We start from the raw sequence: 19,271 nt of genomic DNA, 5'->3' as shown, positions 1-19,271 counted from the left end.
TCGGCTTACTGCAACCTCCACCTCCCAGGTTCAAGTGATTCTCCTGCCTCAGCCTCCTGAGTAGCTGGGATTACAGGCATGTGCCACCACACCCAGCTAATTTTTGTATTTTTAGTAGAGATGGTGTTTCACCATGTTGGCAGGATGGTCTCCATCTCCTGACCTCGTGATCCGCCCGCTTTGGCCTCCCAAAGTGCTGGGATTACAGGTGTGAGCCACCGCGCCTGGCCATATGATTCCATTTCTATATACATGTTCAGAATAGGTAAATCTACAGACACAGAAAGTAGACCAGTGGCTGGTGGTCTATTATAAAATAACTATATACATATATACAAGTTGAATTTAAAAAATTGGGATTTTTGTAGTCTTCATGAAACAATGAAAGGGAATGAGATTGGCAAATCAGTAACAATTTTTTTTCCAATGTACTACAAGGCAATAAAACTAATATTTTAAGTTTTATTTTTTTCCACTAGAAAGGAAAGAAATCATCACAACTATCATGTTTCTGTACATTAAATTCTAAGATGACAACGTTGTAGAATATAGTAAGCAGCAAATAATAAGCCTACCAATGTTGTATTCGTCTGTCACATAATGTTCTACATTACTGTGAATGTCACATAATCATCTTTTGTTTTGTTCCCATGTCTTAGAAATTTTGCTTAACAAAGGTTTTTCATAAGCATACCACAATGAATTTGAAGCTCAGTGTAAGCAGAAAATGACAGGGTATTCTCTCTGAGTTAAACACACAGAAATAGATAATGTAAAAGAGTGAATCTCACAAGTCAAATCCTTTGAAACAAAGAAGGCTTGACCAAGCTACTCTTAAAAGTTATTAGGATTTTTAAAAATTACATGTAATTAATAACCATAAAAGCTACTAAATGGGGAAAAAAAAGCTAAACTGAAAACTCTCACCCGATAATAACTTATTATACCTACTTTAAAATAAGAAACAATACTTGCAAGACAGAAGCAAAAATGCAACTGAAAGATGTGCAAAGTTCCTAAATTCAGTAAAAGAGAAGAAGCATCAAGGAGCCAGACTGCCATAACCACCTGGCAAGCCCCTGGTTACTCACAACAGACTGCAGAGCCAGCCAAATCGCAGCTAAACTGCACAGCTGCTAAGAAGGAAAGAAAAGCCAATAGAACTAGGAAACAGACCAAGAAAGTCCACTTTAAGAATCACCAGCCTACGACAGGACAAAGAAATATGCAAACTGAGTAGGAACTTTACTCGGGAAAGGAATTAGAGACCATTTTCTAGGTGCTCAAAGGAGTCAATTCTAATGTGGCCACCTCAGAGGAATGAGAAAAGCTATTCATAACAAATGTCAGTGAAATTTCCCTGGATATATATATATATATATATATATATATATGCACACACACACACACACATACATATACTTTTTTTTTTTTTTTTTTTTAAGACAGAGTCTCGCTCTGTCACCCAGGCTGGAGTGGTGCAATGTCAGCTCACTGCAACCTCTGCCTCCCCAGTTCAAGCGATTCTCCTGCTTCAGCCTCCCAAGTAGCTGGGATTACAGGCACCTGCCACCATGCCTGGTTAATTTTTGTATTTTTAGTAGAGATGGGTTTTCACCATGTTGGCCAGGCTGATATTTTATATTTGAAACACAAGAACAGAAAGATGTTTTTCAAAAGAAAGGAAAGGAAGAATATAAAGATATGGATATTAGGATATTCTATTCCATCACTTTTTATTAATTGAACTGCCTGAGTTACAGTCGCTTGGATGGACTGATTCACAGACAGAAAGTCCTGGACAAAATATGTAGCAGATCCCTTTGAAAAGTATATATATATGCCTTGGAAGTGAAAGGCAGAATCTAGCAAATGGTTGGCTCAAGGTACTAATTTTGCCACAGGTTCCACCAAAGAAGTTTTTTTTCCTACCATCAGGGATAAGAAAACCCTACCACTTAATGCCCTTGGCCCCTAAGATGTTACAGCTAGGAGAGCTGTGAGTCAGATATCAGCGACACCTTTTCCTAACACCAAGGACCTTGGGACAAGCACTTGTTTACTTACGACATGAGATAGGAATAAAATAATTGGTTGGTGAGTTGACAGCAGTATGTTCTTGTTCTCCCCCATCTGTCTCTTTTTAACTGTACATCTTAGTGTTTGGAGACTGGTAAGCTCAGGGAACATGCTATGTCTAACTACAAAAATAAGAATGAACGCTCAAATTCAGGAGACAAGAAGTCTTGGAATGAAACCAACCCAAAGCTAAAGGAAATGGAGCCATTATCCAAGAATATATGGCTAAGTTGGTTTTTCTCTTAAAGACAAAGGTAGTTATTTAAGGAGCTACAGAACACAAGAAAATATATTAGTGAGCTGGCACAGCTAAAAATATCTGGATGAGCAGCCCTGGAGATTTTGAAGGCCAGGGAGAGATACCTAAAAATGGTGAGTAGATTGCAACATTAACACAAAGCTGGGTTAGAGAAGTCAAGCTTAATTAAAGGATATATGAAACAAGAATTTTTAAAACATAAGATATAAACAACAATTTATACAGGTTCTACACTGCTGAGAAGAAGTAAGCCAACACCAGAAGTTGGATATCACATTATTTCTGAGAGCATATTCAAGATTTGTTTGATACAAACACATGTTGGAAGTAATGAAAACAAACATGACATAGTTTTTATTATAAAAATGTGATAATCGAATTGGAAGATACCCTTTTTAAATGGGAAATAAAGACAAAGAAAGAGAATACTAGAAATAACTTAAAAAGCATACAAGGCAAAGAAAGTAGTATAAATTTATTAATTCCAACATAGAAGTTAATTAATGATATAAAGCAAAGATCACTGGCAGATATAAAAACAAAATCTAGGCCGGGCACGGTGGTTCACACCTGTAATCCCAGCACTTGGAGAGGCTGAGGCAGGTGGGTCACCTGAGGTCAGAAGTTTGAGGCCAGCCTGGCCAACATGACAAAAACCCCTCTCTGCTAAAAATACAAAAATTAGCATGTGCCTGTAGTCCCAGCTGCTTGGGAGGCTGAGGTAAGAGAATCACTTGAACCAGGGAGGCGGAGGTTGCAGTGAGCCGAGATCACACCACTGCCCTCCAGACTGGGAGACAGAGTGAGACTCCATGTCAAAAAAACAAAAACAAAAACAAAAAACAAAAAATGAAATCTAACAATCTGTTGTCCCTAAGAGATATGAATAAACTAAAATATAAATGCCCCATAGATCAAGATTTAAAATTTATCATGTCTCTGCAAATACAAAAAAAAAAGTGAAGGTTGCTATCATTAAAATGATATTAGATAACATTAAAGGTATGTAAAACTATGAACATTTTAGAAGAGTGCATCTTAATTTTTTATATTTTTAATTTTTTACAGTCCACAGGTCTTTTATTTATTTTTTGACATCTATTATGACACAAATTCATAGCGGATAGGTTCCAGTAGGCCAGACTCCATTCCACTCGTTCACAGAGTGTGCTTCTCTGCCTTCCTTCTTCTCCTGATCATTGTCTTTCATGCATTTCAGGAAGCTATCTCCGCTCTTAGAGTGCTTAATACGCACATTAAATCGCTTAGCAAGAATCTTGCCCTGAACTTGTTTGTTTATAACAACGCCAACAGCAGCTGGGTAACATTGTAGACTCCTCCAGTTTTGCCACGGAAACATTTGTGGGGCCTTCCTTTTCGAACAGGAACCATTCCCTTGATGTCAACAATATCACCTTTCTTATAGATCTGCATGTATGTGGCCAAAGGAACAACTCCATGTTTTCTAAAAGTCCTAGAGAACATCTATGGGGTGCCTCTCCTCTTTTTCTTTGTGTTCCTCATCACAGCAAATTATTAGAAGATGGTGGTTCCAGCCAAAAGAAAGGCATCCCAATTCTTAAAACATTATAGCAACAATATATTCTGAAGGAAGGTATTAAAACTGTCAAATATAATTACATCTGAAAGCCTCAGCTATACATCACAGCAAATAAAATAGTTAAGGACTTAAAATCCTATTCAGTGAATCAGATCCACTGATCAGCATTACTTCTTGACCCAAACCCCTCAGAACTCTTAAGGACAAATGGCATAATTAGCTGTATCTTAGCAAAAACTGTTGTTCATTTCTATTTGTCACTTCCAACCACCCCACTTATTTTATCTTACAAATGGTTATGATATCCAGTCAACCTCTGCACAATTCTCTGCACACTGTTCTGTAACATTCACCATATGTATCAATCAATAGATAGTTATTATTGATAAGTGCCTGCTATGGTTTGGATATGGTTTGTTTGTCCCCACCAAATCTCATATCGAAATGTAATCTCCAGTGTGGTAGTGTGGAGGCCTAGTGGGAGGTGTTTGGGTGAGGAGGGCAGAACCCTTATGAATAGATTAATGCCCTTCCTTGGAGGTAAGTTCTTGCTCTATTGGTTCCCACAACAGCCATTTGCTAAAAAGGAACCTGGCACCTCCGCTCTCTCTCTTGCTTCCTCTCTCTCTACGTGATCACTGCACACAGTCAGCTCACCGTCATCTTCGGCCATGAATGGAAGCAGCCTGAGCCCTCACCAGATGTCTAATCTTAACTTTCCAGCCATCAGAATAGTAGGCCAAATAAACGCTTTTCTTTATAAATTACCTAGTCTCCAGTAGTTTTTTTATAGCAACAGAAAGTGAACTAAGACAGTATCCAGTTAAATATTTGTTGAATAAACAAATATACACCAAATGAAACAATAGCAATAATACTGCCAAAACAGCTTTATTTATTGGAAACAATTTCAAATGTATAGTTTCTTTTCTCCCCACAAGGAGGATAGACCCCAATCCTCAATATGCAAAGTCAGCCTGTAATTTAAGATTACTCAAAATTATCTAATAAATACCAAGTTTTAAAAAAATTATTTATACTAACCTCGTAAGAATGTAAGGCGAAAATGAAGCTGGATTATCCTGCTCTGAAAAGAGGGGCATAGATCCTCCCATTATCCACAGACGGAAGTACAAAATGACAAGCACCTTCAGAGAATAAGAAGATTCAGTGAGATTGCCACCAATAATCTCCACCCTTTTTGCATGTGCATTCTGTTCCTCTAACAGGGAATGAAGTCAGTCGCCCCCTCCCTTAAATCTGAGTTAGTCTTGTGGCTGGCTTGTATTGACCAACAGAACATGCAGAAGGTACCTTACCTCCGTTCTGGACCTAATCTTTGGGAGGTGCAGCAACTTTTAGTTCATTCTTTTAGAAACCAGCTGCCATGTGGCAAGGAAGTCTTGACTACCCCTCTGGAAAAAGAACTAACAGGGACAGGCCCTCGGGGATGAGATATCACGTAGAGGAGAACTGAGATGACCTGGCTCAGATGACAGCTGAATAAACTTGATTGAGTAACCTCAGCCCCAAATCATGATGATCAGAAGAACCGAAAAGCTGAATGCTGCCCAAACTAAAGCAGGTAGGGCAAATACAGGGTTGTTATATTTAAGCCACTAAAGCCGGGGGTGGTTTGTTATGCGGCAATAGACAACTGATACAGCCAGGATTGCACTGCCTCCTCTTGAGACAACTCAGCCTCAGCATCTTGAAAGGGACTCATAGAATACTGCAGTTCACATTGTCCACATCATTAAATCCACATATCCCTGGAATGCTTTCATATATACCTTTGGACACTTTGTAACATTACGGCATGCCAACTGTTTGATCCCAATGTCATGATGTTAGAGTCTATTGCTGATTCTATTAAATAATTTGAATTACATGTCTGAGCTGAGATAGAGTGGAAACATTCCTTATCAGATATTTCAAAAGTGTATATATATATATATATATATATACTTACATAACTTAGGACCAAAATGGCCCTTTTTAAAAATGGTCTCATGGTAAGCAGGAAATTTCTATTGCTGCTTGCTCTCAGATACCTAAAACGGGAAAGAAAAAAAGTCTTAGATAAGTGTGTCTACCAGACACAATGTTCTCCTTTCAAGGTGAAGACGCTGCAGCTCTGAAGAAGGCTGCAGAGAACAATGCTGAGAGCAGGGCCTCTGGAGCCAGAACACCTGGGTTTCCGTTCCCAGTTCTGCTGCTGCTGAGAGCCCAGGAGACTTCGGGCAAGTTTCCGAACCTCTTTGCACATCTATTTTACTCACTTATAAAAGGGAGACAATAATAGTATCTACCTCACAGGAAAGTTGGGAGGAACAAATGAGATAATATCTAGAACGGGACTCAGCTCTGTTAGCTATAAATATTACTATCCCGTCGAATCCCAAATAACCCAGTCATTTTGAAAACAATACAGTTACACTGGTCACAGGGATAATCTTAAACAAAATAAGAGTTTATTTACCTACTTAATATAATTTGAAGGCTCCAATGTCTTCCATCCACAAAATACCTCACAGATCTATTACCTCTAAAAATAGAAGATGCCAAGGTTGTAGGAGGTTAAGTTTTTTTTTTTTTTTTTTTTTTTTTTTGAGACGGAGTTTCGCTCTTGTCGCCCAGGCTGGAGTGCAGTGCTGCGATCTCAGCTCACTGCAACCTCCACCTCCCAGGTTCAAGCGATTCTCATGCCTCAGCCACCCGAGTAGTTGGGACTACAGGTACTTGCCACCACACCCAGCTAATTTTTGTATTTTTAGTACAGATGGCGTTTTGCCATGTTGGCCAGGCTGGTCTTGAACTCCTGACCTCAGGTGATCCACCCACCTCAGCCTCCCAAAGTGCTGAGATTACAGGCGTGAGCCACTGCACCCAGTCAGTTAAATAATTTTTTTAAGGCAACAAAGTTATGAGTATCTGTGTTAGGATTAGAGCTCACTGGTATCCAGTGAACAATTTTCTCACCTCCCTGTGGTTCTTGGAACCAAACTAGGTTACAAGAACATCAGCTTCTAGAGGAGCAGGAACCTGTGTGGATCCTGCCCTGCTGTAGCTTACTCACTTATAGGAATTGGGAGTTCTGGGTATCTACATATAAGACAAGTGGTTGGCTGGTTTTAGAAAAAGATGATGAAAGGGAATCAAGAGACGGTATTAACAAGCCCCAAAAGAAAACATAAAATAAGTCATAAGTCATTTTCACCTACATGCAGAATTCTACACGGAAAATACAGAGTGGAGGGGGAAAACAAAAGTCAAATCAAATCGCATAAACCGCGAGCACTTCCCACCTCATCCTTATTTCCTCTATCCCTTTTCATTGTTTTTTTCTCCTTTTTAAATCCAATTTTTCCTCAAAGGGGTTTTCCCCAACAGAATTTGCATTAAAATCTGCATGAGGTCTCTTTACACAAAGGGGATGTTCTGTAAGTTAAGAAATCCTTTTGTAAAAACCAGAGTGGGTTAATATCTCACAAAGAAATGTCTATCCACCTTGAGGATTGCTTACAATGGCCAGGTGAGGTGGCTCACACCTGTAATCCCAGCACTTTGGGAGGCAGAGGCAGGCAGATCACGAGGTCAGGAGTTCGAGACCAGCCTGGTCAATATGGTGAAACCCCATCTCTATTAAAAATACAAAAATTAGCCAGGCGTGGTGGCAGACACCTGTAGTCCCAGCTACTCGGATGGCTGAGGCAGAAGAATCATTTGAACCCGGGAGGCGGAGGTTGCAGTGAGCCGAGATGTGCCACTACACTCCAGCTTGGGTGACAGAGCGAGACTCCGTTTCAAAAAAAAAAGAGGATTGCTTACAAAACACATGTGGCTCCTCTGCTTTGTAACAAATGGCACTGTGAGGAGGTGAGAGCCGCACGCTTCCTTCTCACCTCTCTTTTCCTCTGCCTGGTCCATAAAGAGCTGTGGAAGTGATATGTGCTCAGATCTGGCCATTCAAGTATTTAATGAGTGGAGAAAACGAGGAGTCCAAAAAACACAAAAGAGAGTTGGCTTTTAGCAAGCTCTGGACTGGATCCATCCTCAAGCACTGCATTTAAATCCCTTTCATCTTCCTTAGCTGCCAACAGAGAGCTTGACAAGAAAGAACGCCAGGGATACTGTCAGCTCTCACAACCCACGGGGATAGCTACTGTCCCAAAATGGGCTTTAGGGGGTCCACTGCTTCCTGAAATTTACACAAGATTTTGTGTGTATTTTTCTGAGGCAGAGTCCTTGACTTCCAGCTTCAGTGTCAACTGGTTCTTCGTTGCCTAAAAGGTAAAGCCCTGCTCAGCGTCCTTCCCTCAGCTCTGCCTCTGTTGTGACTATTATTTTCAGGCCAACTCAACCACGACCACTCTGGTTATTTCTGCTGTTCCTTTTCAGGATGTATCAATGGCAGCAGAAAGGCAAAGAGAATGACAGAGTGGAAATGGAAAAGGTGCTGGGGAGGGCTGGAGAAGCAATACATCTGAATAAAAAGGCACTTTCTGGGGTGATCTGCTTCTGGAAATGTCCTTCCTCAAGTTCCCTCTGTTGCCTGTTTATTTTAACATAGTGGAAAAATTAGCAGTGGTTTTCCTTTCTATAGAACAACAAACCACAAAGTTTAGGATATTTTTAGGTAAATTTTCCTTTTCTTTTTTTTGAAACAGAGTCTCACTCTTTTCGCCCAGGCTGGAGTGTAGTGGCGTGATCTCAGCTCACTGCAACTTCTGCCTCCCTGGTTCAAGCTATTCTCCTGCCTCATCCTCATGAGTAGCTAGGATTACAGGAGCCCGCCACCATGCCTGGCTAATATTTGTACTTTTAGTAGAGACAGTGTTTCGCCATGTTGGCCAGGCTGGTCTCAAACTCCTGACCTCAGGTGATCCACCCACCTCGGCCTCTCAAAGTGCTGGGATTACAGGCGTGAGCCACCGCACCCAGCCAATTCTCCATATTTTGTTTCTCTGAAAGCTTGCTATGATGGCTATTTCACTGAGTCATATTTGTAAAGTGTCCCCTGGTTTCTTGAGAAAGTCCATTTCTCAAGAAGCTAAAGGCACCAAATAATTTATTGTTAAAATGTAGCACCCCAATGTAATGAAAGCCTAAATTGGTAAAGAGAGCAGTGGACGAAAAAAAAAGATGACCTCTTCAAGATTTCTGTTTCTAGTTGTTGACCAATAGTAAATGAGAAAGTAAGCCAAAATAACATGGCCCTCTTTTTTGGTAAACACTAGGTCAGAGGCTGAGATCCCTAAGCTCAGACAGGGAGCACTCTAAGGGCTAAATTCTGCATCTTTTCCTCTTCCCCCACCCACACCAAAAATAAACAAACTTTCCCCATCAGTCCAATACACATGATCTGTGAAGTAGAACCAAAAACAACACTCAATAACAATACTATTAACAGCAATAATAAAAATAGCAACAACTAATATGTGCCAGACACTAATCTAAGTGATTTGAGTGTAGTAACTTATTCACCACTTACAACAATTCCATGAGGAAGAACATTATAATTTCTTTCTTCTAAAGGAGGAGAACATAAAACTGGAAATAATACTTAACTATGACATCAGATTCACTCAGCTATTTATTGCAACTATAAGATAAAGTACCTAAAACTGTCTTCAGATACAATTTACTGTGTAAATGCTATTACTATTTTTTTCTAATTCCAGTCAAGTTCTCCATTCTTTTCCTTGCAAAGCCAGAGAACATGTCAACAACAAAACGAGACCACTGATGAAACCAACAGAATGAGAACTAAGGGTCCAGGGTTCTATTCCTCTGATCCCATCTAACTTGTCACATGATGTAAAATAAATCTACCTGAGCTTCACTTCCTTCCTTTATTAATGAATGTTAGACCAAATGGTCTCAGGGTCCATTTTAGGTCTAAAATATTGTGATCCTTGGATGTTCTCACCAACTGATGACACCAAAACTGACCAAGGAAAAATGAAGAAACTATCCAATTTCAAAAAAAAAAGAAAGGAATGTCAAGGGATTCGTGAGAAGTCAAATATTAGTTGACCCTTCACTTGAAGGAGGCCCTTCAAAATTTGCAGTTGCATATGAAAAAACAGTTTAACATTAATTGAGGGTATTGGCATCAAGGTTATTGGCATTGTAAAACAGTATTTGTAACAACTTCTGATTCTTGCCAAATAAAAGCAAAAGACTAAGGTTAGCCATAGTAAATTCCCTAATCTACGCTCTCACATACCCAAATTTTCTGACTACTCACATCCACCATCCCAGTATATCATGTTCAAATAAAGGTCAAGTTTACCTTCCATAGTTACTTGGTCCTCAAATCCTATTGAGAGATATTAGCAGAGATCAGAACAACCAGCCAACCATAATCATCTACCCACCCATAATCTTGAGAACTAAATAAATGCTTATTATAAATCAATGACCTTTGTTAACACAGAATTATCATGTCAATAAATAACTGATCATATGACAAAGTTTCTTTGTTTGACCAAAACCTAGTCAGGTTCCTGAACCTTCTCCTAGGCCCATCTGTGCACTTTCTTGTAAAATCCAGTCTTCGCGAGAATCCTGCTAAATCAGTTCAGCCAGAAACCCCCACCATCAGAGCTGATCACTGTCAATATCTGATCAAGTTTTTCATCCTCCACCATCTCCCAGGAGATGTCTCATCACCCTGGCCTATCTTTAGGAAGAATCCTGTTAGGTCTATTTAGCCCTTATTCATGATGTTTTCTCTTAGTAATTTTCCATCCACTGATGCCCCCCCAACCCACCACACCCTGCTCACTGGCTATAAATTCCCACTTGTCCATGCTAAATTCATAGTTAAGCCCCAACTCTCTCCACTACTGCAAAATTCCATGACAGTGGTCTCTGTATCAATTGCAACAGACCCATCCTCACCTTAAAGTTTTCCTTACAGTGCTTTAACAAGTGTCATTTGAATATTTTTAACACATATAGCAAGATGATCAATAAATGCTTACTGAGCCAAATCAAATTGTAAACATCTACCCCTTTTCTTTTCTTTCTTTTTCTCTTTTTTTTTCTTTTTCTTTTTTTTTTTTTTTTTTGAGACGGAGTCTCGCTCTGTCACCCAGGCTGGAGTGCAGTGGCACAATCTCGGCTCACTGCAAGCTCCGCTTCCTGGGTTCATGCCATTTTCCTGCCTCAGCCTCCTGAGTAGCTGGGACTACCACCATGCCTGGCTAATTTTTTTTTTTTTTTTTTCGTGTTTTTAGTAGAGACGGGGTTTCACCATGTTAGCCAGGATGGTCTCGATCTCCTGACCTCGTGATCCACCCGCCTCTGCCTCCCAAAGTGCTGGGATTACAGGTGTGAGCCACCACACCCGGCCTACCCCTTTTCTTTTTCTGTGTTTTCCTTACCCTCTCGTGGTAGATCAGGGTACAAAATAGAAGTGCTCACAGTTTGGAATGTGGCAGCAAGTTGGAAGAGAAAAACCACTTTCCTCTGGAAATGGTAATAGTACCATTTCCCTTACCCAGAATACTGATGATTTCAATGAAGATATGAAATTAGTCTTTCTAGCTCTTCTCAGAATCTATAAACACCTGATAATTTTTGCCTAAATGTCAGTTCCAGGTAGCAAACATCTCAGATACAATGAATTGTAACTGTTTAATATTATAGCAACAAATCATGAACAGTGATATATGAAATTTCTTCTAGAACATCAATCTTAATTGACTTAACTTCCTTTGCTCTTTCAACGCAAAAAGGAAACTAGTAAAGAGTCACATATTCAGATCAAAAAAAATGTTTTGGAATCAGAGCTTTTTCAACAGAAATTCAGATTTACTGCTTCTCTTTGAAACTCAAGAAAAAAGATTTCTCAGTTGATCAGAATATAGCAAAGACACAGCTCACATCAGAAAAAAAGCGTAAGCTTAACAAAAACAACAAAAGAATTTTAAGTGTCTTTTGACACCTAACAATAAAGGAAACTTAAGTGTTTATGGGTTCTCTCTTTAATGTACTTTCCTTGAACCCATGAAGTGCCTTGTCTAAACCTTAATAGGCAAAGACATTCCATGGAGGAGCCGAACAACCTTTGATGTCTCCTTTGATATTCAAATAAAGACTCTGAAGGAAAGGAGCTCACTATTCTAAGAAAACAATGATGCATATTTCAGTTCTATCTACTCAGAAACTCAGACTGACCTTCAATACCCCATTCTAAGGCTATGATAAATTTTCATTCCAGAAATTTTAAACTCTGAATTCAAATTACTTACAAGGAAACAGTTACTTCAATTATCATATATTAAATGGTGAAAATGACGACAAAGAAGGCATAGGAGAAAATAATTTCAGTTCTCTTAACCATTCTGCAAATTAAAGTTAGAGGCGGAAGGAATCAAAACAGCTCACATACTTTTATAGATGAGGGAAAAAAATGATGCCCAGAAATGTTACTTGGCCTGCAAAAAGGTCATGATGCTTCAGTGTCAAAGGTCAATGAGTTTAAGCTTCATCAATTTACTTAGAGGACCTAATTTTTATTCCCTCTATGATTAATTTAGTCGGAGGCCCTAGTTTTTTATTCCTTCTACAACTAATAGCAAAAATTTCAGACATCACCCTTGTCTCTCATTAACAGTCCCAGGGAAGTTTCAATTCATTAGTGACGGCAGGTACTGAATCCATTTAATAGCACCAATCACTGTGCTAAGCACCTTACCATTTTTATTTCATACTAGCCCTGTGAGTCCATACTTGTCCCTGTCTTGCAAATGAGGCGGAGGAGGTACTTACTCAGGGATCTCATGGCTGGCAAGAGGCAAAGGTAAGACACAAATCTAAATCCAAATCAAGCATTCACTACTCTGTACAGCATAGAAGTAAAATAGAGCTGTTTTATTCAGCATGTTTCCAACACAGGTCATTGTTAAACTGCATTTCTGCATTTTAACAACACAGTGACTTCTGTCTTAGTCTGTTCATGGTGCTGTAATAAAATACCACAGACTGAGTAACTTACAAAGAACAGAAATTTATTTCTTCTAGTCCTGGAGGCTGGAGAGTGTAAGATCAAGGCACCAGCATCTGGGAGGCCTGGTGAATGCCTTCTTGCTGCATCCTCGCATGGCAGAAGAGCAGAAAAGCAAGAGACATAAACTCTCTCTGAAGCCTCTTTTACAAGGGCATTGACTTATGCACCTCCCAGAAGGCCTCACTCTTAATACTACCACAATGGGGGTTAAGTTTCAATGCAAATTTTGGAGAGGATTCCACATTCAAACCATACCAACTATTCTTTTTTTTTTTTTTTTTTTTTGAGACAGAGTCCCGCTCTGTCACCCAGGCTGGAGTGCAGTGGCACGATCTCAGCTCACTGCAACCTCCAACTCCCAGGTTCAAGTGATCCTCCTGCCTCAGCCCCTCTAGTAGCTGGGATTACAGGCACGTGCCACCATGCCTGGCTAATTTTTGTATTTTTAGTAGAGACAGGGTTTTGCCATGTTGGCCAGGCTGGTCTTGAACTCCTGACCTCAGGTGATCCACCCACCTCGGCCTCCCAAAGTGCTGGGATTACAGGCATGAGCCACTGCGCCTGGCCCCAGCTTTTAATTAATTAAAAGTGATAAAGATCATTTCAATATCTTCTTCAGTTCATAGAGTTCTACAATGAAGGCTTTTCATACAAATGAATGAAGTTAACAGTGCACAATTTTTGAAAGTCCTTTTAATAAGCACCCTTTTAAAAGTTAACTCATGTAGTGATTGCTGCAGGTTGAAATACAAGTGCCATCCATGTACCGTGGACTCAGAAATTCTAAGTGAGAAAAAATGGTAAGAAGGAGACTGAGAAGAGCTGGGAGGGCGTCACTGTGTGGTGAGATGGCCAACCAGCCTGTCCCACAGAGAGAAGCAACCAGCAGAAACAGGGAGTGGGACAGATGAGGATGCTCCAAGTGACAATGTAGCTGACACCTGAGGAAGATGAGAAGTAAATTAGGTGCAAAGAGATAGAATATGATATATATACAGAGGCCTAAGATTGAGAGGACAACCTCAGAGGGAGAAAGTGAAAGAAGCCCATATGGCTGGAAGATCTAATACTGGTACAGTGGTGAACAGAAAGACTAAAGTGGTAGGCAGGGGCCCTTTCACTCCGGGACTTCATGGCCCATTGTGGAGTTTAGACTTTATTCTGATGGCAATGGACAGTCAGTGAAGGGCTTAACACAGCGAGATAACCCCATCTGATTTCCAATAGTGCAGTGTTAGCATTGCATGACATTGGTAGAGTGCCGACTCTGAAGTCCATAACAAAGAACAAGAGGTCCAGCAGCCTCAACGGGGAAATGGTGAACACCAGGAAGTAGACAGCTATTTTGGAAATTTCCGAGATAGCAGATGTAGAAACAAATAAGAGGTTCTGGTTCAAGTAGATAGAGAGACCTTATCATAAGAATAAGTGAGAAAAGCATGTGTTACGTTTACTTAGCAGTATGATTTAGGTGTTAAGTATGTTCCTACTATACTTTAATCTTTTGTTAGTTGGTCATCAATTTGGTATATATAAAAACTTGCTACTAAGAAGAATATTTAATTTGCCAAATAAACTCCTTTTAGAAGAGGATACATAGTATGTACTTCTATGGCATTTATGTGTCAAAGAGCTTTTCGATTCATTCTAACATTTAATCCTTGAGATATATTTATGAAGTGGGCAAAACAGAGAGAACTGGCCCCATTGTACAGATTTAGACCTAGGGAGCAGTGGGTCCAGCACCAGGATTGAGTCTCCTGATGGCCAATTCAATGCCTTTTTGCTGCATCACTGGTCTCCTCTCTGACCACACATTTGCTGTATTTTCTGTTATTTCCATCCATCCAAGCTTGTTGCAAACCAAAGACTAAATAATCCATGCAATAAAATCACTGCTACTTGCAATACACATTTGTGTAAGTGCACAAGTAAACGTTTGCACTAAGAAAAAGATTAAAACAGTCAATAGTACTATAATGACATTTTCCGAACCTTTTACTGGGATACATGGATGGATAAATTCAAGTATAATTAAGCTAGTGAAAAAGAGTATTTGATACTGGGACTGTCTAGGTAAACTAGTGAAATACATTTCCTGTTAACAACAGCAGCAAATACCATTTAATGAATACCTACTGTGCCCCAGGCATGGTTCTAATGCCTGTAATCCTTAGCACATTCCTGTCAGATGGGCACTATTAATATTTTAATGTTGCAAGTGGGGAAACTGAGGCATTAATGGTCAAATAACTTGTCCCAAGGTTCCACAGGTAGTAAGACAGGGGTGTCATAAGTTCAGTCTTTGCTCTTAACCACAAAAGCTCTGCTACCTCTCATGGCATTTCCAACAAAGTCTCTGTCTTTACCGTCCCAGGAGGATGCTTGAAATTCAAATACTATTCTCACGGATGTTTGTACACAACAGTGACATACATTTGAAAGGACATGAATTCAGGGTCAGTGTGGTGGCTCATGCCTGTGATCCCAGCACTGTGGGAGGCTGAGACAGGCATATTGCTTGAGCTTAGGAGTTCCAGACCAGCCTGAGTAACACTGCAAAACCTCACTTGTATTAAAAATACAAAAAAATTAGCCGGGCATGGTGGCACATGCCTGTAGTCTCAGCTACGCAGGAAACTGAGGTGGGAGGATTGCTTGAGCCCAGGAGGTGGAGGTTGCAGTGAGCTAGCTGAGATCGTGCCACTGCATTCCAGCCTGGGCCACAGCACGAGACTCTGTCTCAAAAAAAAAAAAAAAAAAAAGAAAAAAAAGGATAGGAATTCAGGATACCAAGATATACCTGATCCATTTAAGAAATTAACAAAAAGTCAGCCAGGCGCAGTGGCTTACGCCTGTAATCCCAGCACTTTAGGGGGCTGAGGTGGGCGGATCACGAGGTCAGGGTTGTGAGACCAGCCTGACCAGCATGGTGAAACCCCATCTCTACTAAAAATGCAAAATAAAATTAGCTGGGTGTGGTGGCATGTGCCTGTAATCCCAGATACTGAGGAGGCTGAGGCAGGAGAATCGCTTGAACCTGGGAGGCCTCCAGAGGTTGCAGTGAGCAGAGATTGCACCACTGCACTCCGGCCTGGGCGACAGAGTGAGACTCCATCTCAAATAAATAAATAAATAAATAAATAAATAAAAGAAATTAACAAAAAGTCTACTACAACTTTATCACTACAAAAAAAGTTAAACTATTGAAACAGCAATATTCAATTTGACAACCAAAATGTTGAACACCGAGTTAAGTCTTAGAAGCAATATAGAAAAAGCATACAGGCATACATTTAACTTGTAAATTACAGAGAAAATGTACTGAGTGCATACTGTGAGACAGACACTGTTCTAAACACGTTAATTCTTTAAGTGCATACAACAACAACTATAAAGCAGGTGCTATTGCTATGCTCATTTTATAGACGGGGAAACTGAGGCGTAAAAAAGTGAATTCACTTGCCCAGGACCACAAAGCCAGCCATTAGCAGAACTGGGATTTGAATGTATGCATTCTGGTCCTGAGTTCACACTCAACGCTACACCATAGGGCCCTTTTTACACTTGCTGCACTACCCAGGAGGGGTGCATGTGATCAAGTACTAAAGAAAGAAATCAACATGGGCTGGAAAAGGAAGGGAAGCTGCGGGAAAGACCTAGGCCTGAGGAGACAGAGAAGATGAAAGAGTCTGGGTAGGCAAGAGGGGCCAAGGGGAGAGGTGCCCCAGGCAGCTGCACAGGGACTAGAGTGGGCACAGCCTGCTCCTAAGCAATGACAGCTCTCTGCACATACAGTATAGGCAGCTCTCTCCTCCTGTATATGGGGGAACTACTGAAAGTGTCTCAAAGTCAAGTGTCTAAAATTTGAATAAAAGAATGGTGAAGTGGAAGTTCCAATCCCTGGAAGCTTGAGCAGCAGTATGACATCCCTACATGATTGATGGTGACTCCATCTCCCTTGGCTCAGCCATCCATGATCTCACCCAGGCAGTTCACTGTCCCTTCATCCTGGCCCAGTGCTTACCTGGTGCCATCCCTGTCTTTAGGGCTCATCAAGTTCCTGCAGCAGTACACACAGAAGAAAATGTTTCCACAGCCTCCTGCCATGTTTCCAACTTCGATTTGCTCCCGAAGAGTTTCAAACCACGGGGTCAGTATCCAGGACACTGATGGGGTCCATTGCTAGTGGGAGGGGTCATTTTGTATTACAGATCAGTGCCTTGGCCTCTCCTTCATCTCTTGCATCCGTGTAGAATGCAGGCCAGGTCAGTCCATTTGAATCTCTCCCCCACCTCACTTTCTATCCCACCTTTATACTGGAACATAGGCTGAGGTTTGTGCTCCAGATCCAGGCAGCTTTAATTTAGGGCAGAGAGAGGAGAAAGTCCCATTTAAACATCTACAAATTCACTTTCTCCAATCCAGTTTTCAATCTAGGGCCCTCCATAGCCCTCCTCTCACCCCATCCTCATTCACATGCTCTGAGGCAACTCTAATAACAACGACAATAAATCCAGAAGCTCTCAGACACACGTACACACTGAGTTCTCTCAGGGGCCAAGTAGGACATTTGGCATCCTGGGCTTTTCTGCAGACCACAGCTCCTCCTGAAATAGATCACCTGGCTGCACTGCAGACAAAGGCCTGCAGTAAAGTAGGTGGCCTCATAAAACGCAACACCCGTTATAAGGAGGTAAACAATGTAGAGAAAAAGAAAACTTTTCCTGGTTCAAACAAACCCATCCAGAGAACAGCTGACTTTTCTGGCCCCCACCCCTAATGCCCTTTCAATTTAAGATAGGATGGTTGACTGTCAGAGCCTCAAGAGCTAGAAAGTGGGGAATCCAGTCATTGCTGCACTATATTGGCAAACACCTGTAAAATAAATTCACTTTCTTATAAAAATCTTACTTTGAGAAGATTTCAGTTTTATTTCACTTGGAACTCTATTTTTTACGTTGAGGGGAGATACATTATACTTTAAGAAAAAAGTGAAAATGTGAGGTTTCAACTCTAGTCAGTTTGGTTTTATTTTCAAATTCCAATACTCACTTGCTTTGAAAGCTCCTGAGAAGAAAGCTATAGCTAAGATTTCAGAGTAGAAATAAGAATCACAGCCGCTCTTAGCATAGATCATACATTGCATGCAAACAACTGTCATTCAGATAACTGTCAGCATGTCAATGTTTGTGTAAAATGCTTTTCAATATTGTGAAAATCAGAAATCCATAATAATTAAGTCTATATGATTATTTTTAAAGGCATGCTTCTTATGTTCATATAATTTTTTGAACATTCTTCTAATTTCCTTCTAGACCTAAGTGACTCATTTTAAAACATAACATAAAAAGCCCAAGTAGGAAAGTTGCCAAAGGAACTAGAAATTCCAGTCTCTGTCCAAGTATTCATATATGTATATTTACATATTTAATTATATTTATTTATATTTTACTTATCGTTTCCAAAGAAAAAAATTGAGAAGATAATTTTATAACATTGCATTTTGCTAAGTGTTCATTATCTCTGTGTAAGATGCTATGGCTGCCAGAGGGACTTCTTTTTCTTTTTTTTTTTCTTTTTTGAGATGGAATTTTGCTCTTGCTGCCCAGGCTGGAGTGCAATGGTGAGATCTCGGCTCACCGCAACCTCTGCCTCCCGGGTTCAAGCGATTCCCCTGCCTCAGCCTCCCAAGTAGCTGGGATTGCAGGCATGTACCACCATGCCTGGCTAATTTTGTATTTCTAGTAGAGACAGGGTTTCTCCATGTTGGTCAGGCTGGTCTCGAACTCCCAACCTCAGGTGATCCGCCAGCCTCGGCCTCCCAAAGTGCTGGGATTACAGGTGTGAGCCACCACGCCCAGCCTTGCCAGAGGGACTTCTCAGGGTCCCTTTATGCTATGCATTCGAAGGACAGCACTCTTGACAACACAGAGGCAGCTGGTATGGTGAAGCAACCACAGGCCCCAGGGTCACAGAGACCTGGGTTTGAATTCCAGCTCATTCATTTATAAGCTGGGAGACTACGCAGGCCTTTTAGCCTCCCTAGGTCAAGATAATTTCCACCTTACAAAGTCATCAAAAATATTTCTATGAGATGATATATGCAACTGGCTCACCACAGTGCCCAGCACATAAAGGTGCTCAAAGTAGCATTATTAGAATAGTAACCAGAAATCAGCTGAAAATACTAAAACCCTATGGCCTATCCTTCAAGACCAGAAAAAACAATCAGAAACAAATGAGTAAAGGAATGCAGCTAGGATTAGTAGAGGAAAAGATTTAATCTCTCTCAAGTTCTGTCAGCTCCCTCCTTCCTGGAAGGAAAAGAAAAAAAGAACGAAATATTT

The 19,271-nt window shown here is 40.5% G+C and overlaps 1 protein-coding gene across 3 annotated transcripts in view; it reads right to left on the bottom strand.

The window, feature by feature from the left end:
• Positions 1 to 19,271, bottom strand: part of TMTC1 (transmembrane O-mannosyltransferase targeting cadherins 1) — a 284,520-nt gene that overhangs the window by 155,658 nt on the left and 109,591 nt on the right. For 2 of the 3 annotated variants that reach the window (XM_019039302.4, XM_055359438.2), the window contains 2 exons: positions 5,872 to 5,953; positions 4,944 to 5,047 (listed from right to left, as the gene is read on the bottom strand). The exons of the other annotated variant lie outside the window; for it this stretch is intronic. In XM_019039302.4, the coding sequence (XP_018894847.3) occupies positions 4,944 to 5,047; positions 5,872 to 5,953 (186 nt within the window). The remainder of the gene's footprint in view (positions 1 to 4,943; positions 5,048 to 5,871; positions 5,954 to 19,271) is intronic. 3 annotated transcript variants of the gene reach the window in all.

The sequence above is a fragment of the Gorilla gorilla genome, chromosome 10 (genome assembly GCF_029281585.2).
Source record: "Gorilla gorilla gorilla isolate KB3781 chromosome 10, NHGRI_mGorGor1-v2.1_pri, whole genome shotgun sequence".
Taxonomy (NCBI): domain Eukaryota; kingdom Metazoa; phylum Chordata; class Mammalia; order Primates; family Hominidae; genus Gorilla; species Gorilla gorilla.
This window is presented reverse-complemented; position numbering and strand designations above follow the sequence as displayed.